This window comes from Parus major, chromosome 18 (assembly GCF_001522545.3).
Source record: "Parus major isolate Abel chromosome 18, Parus_major1.1, whole genome shotgun sequence".
Classification (NCBI taxonomy): Eukaryota; Metazoa; Chordata; class Aves; order Passeriformes; family Paridae; genus Parus; species Parus major.
Genome location: NC_031786.1, coordinates 4,242,297 through 4,248,300, shown reverse-complemented (window position 1 = coordinate 4,248,300; position 6,004 = coordinate 4,242,297). Strand labels below are relative to the sequence as shown.

Sequence of the window (6,004 nt, the reverse complement as noted above, 5' to 3'; positions counted from 1 at the left end):
AGTTCTTTTTGCTGTGAAAAAGTAATCACAAAGCTAAATCAAGAGGAAATGTCATTAGCAAGGAAGAAAACAGACCTTGCATGAATATGACCATGCTGACTTCCCTCAGTACCTGCTCAGGCCCCTGGCTGTAGTCACAGTCAAGTTTGCACAGACATAAAATACCTGTCTGTCATTGGAAACTGAGGCAAAGCTCTGACAGACCTATCTGACCTCCTGATCACAGGGACATCATGGGAAAGTAGCAAAGATGAGGAATTTTTCCACCCTTTCTTAGTTTTTGCAGTACCCATCAAGTGCTCAAGCAACACCAGGAAAGTTTCTCTCCCAAAACCTTCCTCAGCCCAATGCACTTGCAGAACTTTAGGTGGAAATGTTTAACTTGTTTCATGGATGCTTTGCTTGGGCTGATTTTTAAATCTATTGAGGCACCACAGCAGCTCCCTCTGAGTTGTTTTCCAGTGGCCACATGGGGAAGCAGCAGCTTGCAATTCCACTGGGTGCTATCAGCAACCATCACCTATTGCTGCTTCCAAGTGTAACTTGGGCTGGCAGATGCTGGATCTCACCAAAGGCTTTTTAAAGCAATTCCACACTGGTCCTCCAGCTGAGGACCATGGTTTTCCTTACCCAAAAAGGTCTCTAGCTTTGTTCACTGGGAAAGATGATCTCCTCATCCTCAGTGAGGAAGCAGCATGGGAGGAGGCAGTTTAGGACCAGTCCAGAGAACACCACAGCTCTCCCATAACCCAGTGAGTGATGCACTAAGAGCTGTCCTTGTACCCTTGTGCCTTCACTTCTGCCTCCCTCCCTGAGCAGAAAACAAAACATTCAGTGTTAGGGTTTCCTGTGAGTGTTTATTGAATTTAAACCATCACCATTCACCAGCCACCACAAGCACATGGAGCAGATCCAAACCCATGGTGGTGGCCCTGCCTGTGTGGACAATAACACACCTTATACAGACTGAAGTACAGGGTTGATATCAGTATAATCAACAGGTTTATAGCTACATAAGCATTCCTTTCTCAAAATACACTGTTTTACCGATGTCTTTAATTGAAGAAAAGATTAAACATTCATTTCTTTTCATTCAGCAACTTTTTTTTTGATTTACTCTCACTTTTATGTTAAAATGCAAATCAATGCACGTCTTCACGGTGTTAACACCAGAATTAGTTCTTTTTCTAGAATAATTTGCTTTGTTTTTAATACTAAAAAGAGAACTACAATTTAAAAATATGCTCCTTTATATGTCTTGTTTAAAATCAGTGCAGCTCTGACAAGTACTGCCCAAGTAAAACCACTTCAGTTGTGTTGAAAAGGTTTTAAAATGATCATTTATCATGCAGTAACTAGGATTTTTCCTAAACATACTAATTGGTTATAATAGTTATATCACACTAATGTTCCAATATATGCAAGATACCTGAAGCTAACCAAAACAACATTTCTCAGAAGCCACAGATTGGTCCTAGTAATGCCAAGGTCACCATTTCCATCCCCATATGAATCATTCACTTAAGAGCTGGACTCAGTGATCCTTGTGAGTCCCTTCCAATTCAGAATATTCCGTGATTCTGTGAATTCCAAATTAACAGAACTTCACTCTATGACTTGCAGTCATTCATAGCACAAAAGAAAAGCAGAACACAGGATCAGGGGCCCAGCAGAAGGCTTGTTTCACTGCCTGGTAATGCAGGGCACCTCCTGTGTTCCACGTGCTTGGTCCTACACCCGTGTCCCATGTCAAGAATCTCACTTTGTCCAATCAGGCAGAATAAAAGCTGCTCTTTACTTTGTCTGGGTGTCCCTCCAGACTATGGCCACAGAAGCCCATAGACTCAGAGGGCAGTACTGACACCTCTTTAAAGTCAAGAAGCAAGGAACAGAGGATGGGGACTTTCTCCACTGCACAGACTGCTGGAGCACGTTATTGCCCACAGCCCAGGGGACAGAGCACCCTGCTGAGTGAATCTGCAGCCCTGCAGCACAGCCAAGCAGCAAAAGGATTTTTCAGAGGGAATTGCTCTTATCTTTCACTGCTGAAAAACTGGAAGAGCAGAAAACCCAGTTTGTCATCCACTGTTGGCTCCCAGCAGGGCACAGCCACCTTCTGCACCTTTTGCAGAGTTCTGCTCAGGCTGGGAGTTTTAGTGCTGACTGTGCTTTGGGAAGTAAAGACCCTTGAGAGGGTAGAACTGCTCCAAAGACAGCCACGGCACTTTTAGATCCACCATCAATTCCATATCCTGTTCTGACCAAAAGATTGGAATAAATGAGACCTGTGCTACCCTTGACAAAGTACTAAGGGTTTACAAACCGAGAAAAAATAGAGACACCAAGCCTGAACTCCTGAAAGCCTCTCTCCAAAGCTCTTTGGCTAATGTGGAATGTAGTCACAGAGGTTCTTTTCAGCCTTTTAGCAATTCCCTGCCAAACTGCCAGCAGTGGCTTTGTGTTCTATCTCACCAAGTCCTGTAAGGGGAGTTTAACAAATCAAAGTCCAGGACAGGTCTCGTCTGAGCTTCCCATGGGCTACAAGAAGTAAGAACTGGCACACTAAGTCCAGAGGCACCAACAAGATACAGGCCCAAGAACTATGAGATCCAAATACCTTGACTGCCTACAGATTGTTTTAAAGTTATAAGTAAGAAGTACAGATTTCTCTGTACCTGGTGAGAACTTCTGAAGACATACCACAACTCAAGAACAACAGGAGAATTAAAAATCCATCCCAGGAGGAATGGATGCATATTCTCCTTTGTGCAAATCCTCTGTATGTCAAGACTCATCCTGTCTGTCCACAGGCCTCATACAGAGAGAAACAGCATTTTCCAGATACTTGCAATCTGTCTTGGGACTCCTCAAACTGGAGTCTCAAAAACATGAAAGAAATCCATCCAGTTTCTACCACCTGAACAACAAAAGATACACCAGCAGAGAATATCCCACCTCATAAAGAGGAAAAGCTTTATGAGGGGAGACCCTGAGAACAGGAATGCACCCCCTGAACTCCTCAGCACACACAAAACCCCAGCACTGAAGAGCCTTCAGCATGAAGATGTGAAGCATGCTCTGGGTCACATGACACAGAATGCTTCATCCCAAAATCTTCATCACAGGATGCACAGCACTGCTCTGCTCTGTCTTCCTGACAACTCTCTGGTGTATTCCCCATGTCTGGGTTAATGTCATTTGTTTCCTGGTGATTCTAATATAATTTCTTTCCCATCAATTCTGAAACTCTCTGCAGTTCCATTTGATGAGATCTGTCCTATTGGCTTTTATAACTCAGAGCCATAAGAGCTGAACTTAGGGATTTAACAGCTCTTTCTGTAGCACCTGGTGGAGTCATAGACTGAGAACACCTGTATGGACAACAGTCTGCACAGGCAAAAGGGCAACAGTGAGACCTCCATCAAAGCCTGAATTTGTCACGGAATTCTTCCTGTTTCTTTCTCAAAGGGGTTGTTGCTACCCATGGAACACATTAATTCTGTTGCTCCTTTAAAGGAAACCACAGGAGCCACAAGGGCCACATTTACCATTTGATTTTAGGGCAATCAAGACCTTTGCAAACCATTGTAGTTTTTACTATCACCAACATTTTGCTAAATCACTATCTAAAGGCTTTAGCAATTCAGACCAAAGAATTGACAGATTTCCTAAACTGCTTAAAAGAGATGATAATTTTTGTATCAAATAATCAATCTTTGAGACAGATTATTAAATGAACTAAACTGAGATACAAGATCTTAGTCTTTCATGTGACAGAGAGAGAGAACAGCATCACTGGAAAACAGCCAGAAGGCTGGGTACAAGGCTTCAGTGAACTGAGCTTTGAATTTATAGATCAAGTTATGCTTCTCCCCCACCGCTGTGAAAATCACAAACCCCCCATCACAGTGCAGCAGCACCCCAATCTTGGTAGCCTTTGTGTTGGGCAGGGACTTTTCCACATCATTGTGCCAGGATGATATTTTGGAGTTGAGCCACTCGATGCACCAGGACTTGCTGTTCCTGCCCAGGCGGCTGTCGGGGCCCTGCCGCTCCATGCTGCCGTAGCACACCCCGATGCCACAGAAGCTGCCCTGCTGCAGCTGCACCTCCCAGTAGTGGATGCCTCTCTTGAAGCACTGGAAGCCCAGCACCTGGCGGTAATCGGTGAAGCGCTGAGGGTGGTACTTGTGACCTGTGAAGGTGTCTGAGATGGACATCCTGGTGTAGTTCTCAGCCAAAACCACCGTGTTGTGAGCTGTGTTGTAATCCAGAGTGATGTTGGCAGCATCTGCGAGGACATTAATCACTAATCATTAATTGAAGGTACTGAAGAACAAAGCGCTTTTATTTATCCCACCCTGCACCAGCACTTGTTGTTGTGTTTATTTACAGCTCTGCTCTCCTCAGTGCAGCCAGGTCTTGGGGCCACAGTAAAAGCTGCTGGGTTCAGCTGCACAACAGGCAAATGGAGGCTGGTTTTCTTCCTTCCTGCATCCCCACAGGATCCCTTCATCACCCAAATACACCCTGGCAAAAGAAGGCGACTGCTGATCTGGCAGCAAAAGGTATGCCATGCTGTATAGCATCTTAACAAGCCATCATGGGCTCATATAAAAGCCTGCATTTAAAAAGAACATTTAAAAAGAATCCAGTACATTACACTGTATTTCTAGGCTACCCTAATGCTGTCTTTTTCAGGGAAACTAAAGTCATTACTTAAAAACGTCATTTATCTTCATAAAGATACTTGGATGCTGAAAATTAATTTGATTCATCTGGCAAAAGAACCGCTTAGAAACTTCCTGCCCCCTTTTTCTCCAGAAATTTCCTTCATTTGTAACAACCTATTAAGCTAACAAAACACCCTCAGAAGTATTTTTGTCAGGTAACTACAGAGGACACATAACACCAGTACAAGAGCAAAGTTCATCTTTAAGGAGCGTGATGTTGGGTGTCTTACACTGCAGAAGCTCCTCTCTGGGTTTCTTCAGGAAGCTGTCAATGAGCTCTTTAGCAGCAGCAGCAGCAGATGTGGTGGTTGGTGTAGTGGTTGCTGCTGTGTCAACAGAAGAAAACAGAGTTTGGCCAGTTAGGAAGAGACCGGACATATTTAACATATTTAACATATTTAACAGCCCATCACAGACACACTCAGGCTGGAGCTGATCTGCTGCTCCATGCAGAGTTAACCTCAGTATTAACTGTTCACTGTCATGTCAAGTTTTCAAAATCCCACTCTCTGGACAACTTCTCTCAGTGTTTGATTGCTCTCACAGTGGCCAGCAAGAGCTGAACTTTTGCTCAATACACCAACACTAATGACCATCTTATAATTTTACAAGCAGACAATGAGAATTACAATAGGCATGATGAAAGTTTGGACTCACCAACTTTAGCAGCTTTCTTTTTCTCTTCTGGAGCGGGGGGAAAGAAAAAAGCAAACTGTGAGTTCTACTGGGAGGCAAAAGCCACTGGTAAGACTATGTCAGCTGTGACACCATCACCATGGCTCTTCTGAAGCTGCAGCAGTAAAGAGCTGACAGTCATGGCTGAAGCCATGTACAAATACCCTCACACTGGAAAGCTGCATATCAAGCACAATCTTTCATTTGCTTCCCATTTCACAGCGTCATAAGCCTGGAAGGAGCTTGATCTCCCCTCCAGGAGCAGTGTGTTTGGGCATGTACAATACTCCTGTTCCCATGAGGAACACTGACTGTTCCTTTCCTTTTCACAGCAGAGCTTTTAGTGCAACAGCACGAGCTGCAGCTCCATTCCAGACCTGCTTCCCCAGCACATCCCCCTGACTGCTCCACACCCAGCACTTGGACCATGTGGCAAGAGCTTCCTGGAAGTAACTGAACTTGGTTCTTAATGGTTGGATTTACTTCAAAAAGAAAGTAAAGAGGCTACAGTGCCCATTAGTTCTGATATCTGGACAAAACAGTACTGAAAGACCCCACTAGAACCTGCCACAAAGACCACCACCCCAGCTCTAGAC

General features: G+C 44.3%; 1 protein-coding gene across 1 annotated transcript in view; it reads right to left on the bottom strand.

The window, feature by feature from the left end:
• Nucleotides 1-837: 837 nt before the first annotated feature.
• TRIM25 (tripartite motif containing 25) overlaps nt 838-6,004 on the bottom strand; it is a 9,592-nt gene continuing 4,425 nt past the window's right edge. Inside the window, exons 5-8 of the mRNA XM_015645338.1 lie at nt 5,508-5,523; nt 5,391-5,417; nt 4,964-5,059; nt 838-4,291 (exon numbers count right to left, since the gene is read on the bottom strand). Of these exons, the coding sequence (XP_015500824.1) occupies nt 3,759-4,291; nt 4,964-5,059; nt 5,391-5,417; nt 5,508-5,523 (672 nt within the window). The 3' untranslated portion in view covers nt 838-3,758. The remainder of the gene's footprint in view (nt 4,292-4,963; nt 5,060-5,390; nt 5,418-5,507; nt 5,524-6,004) is intronic.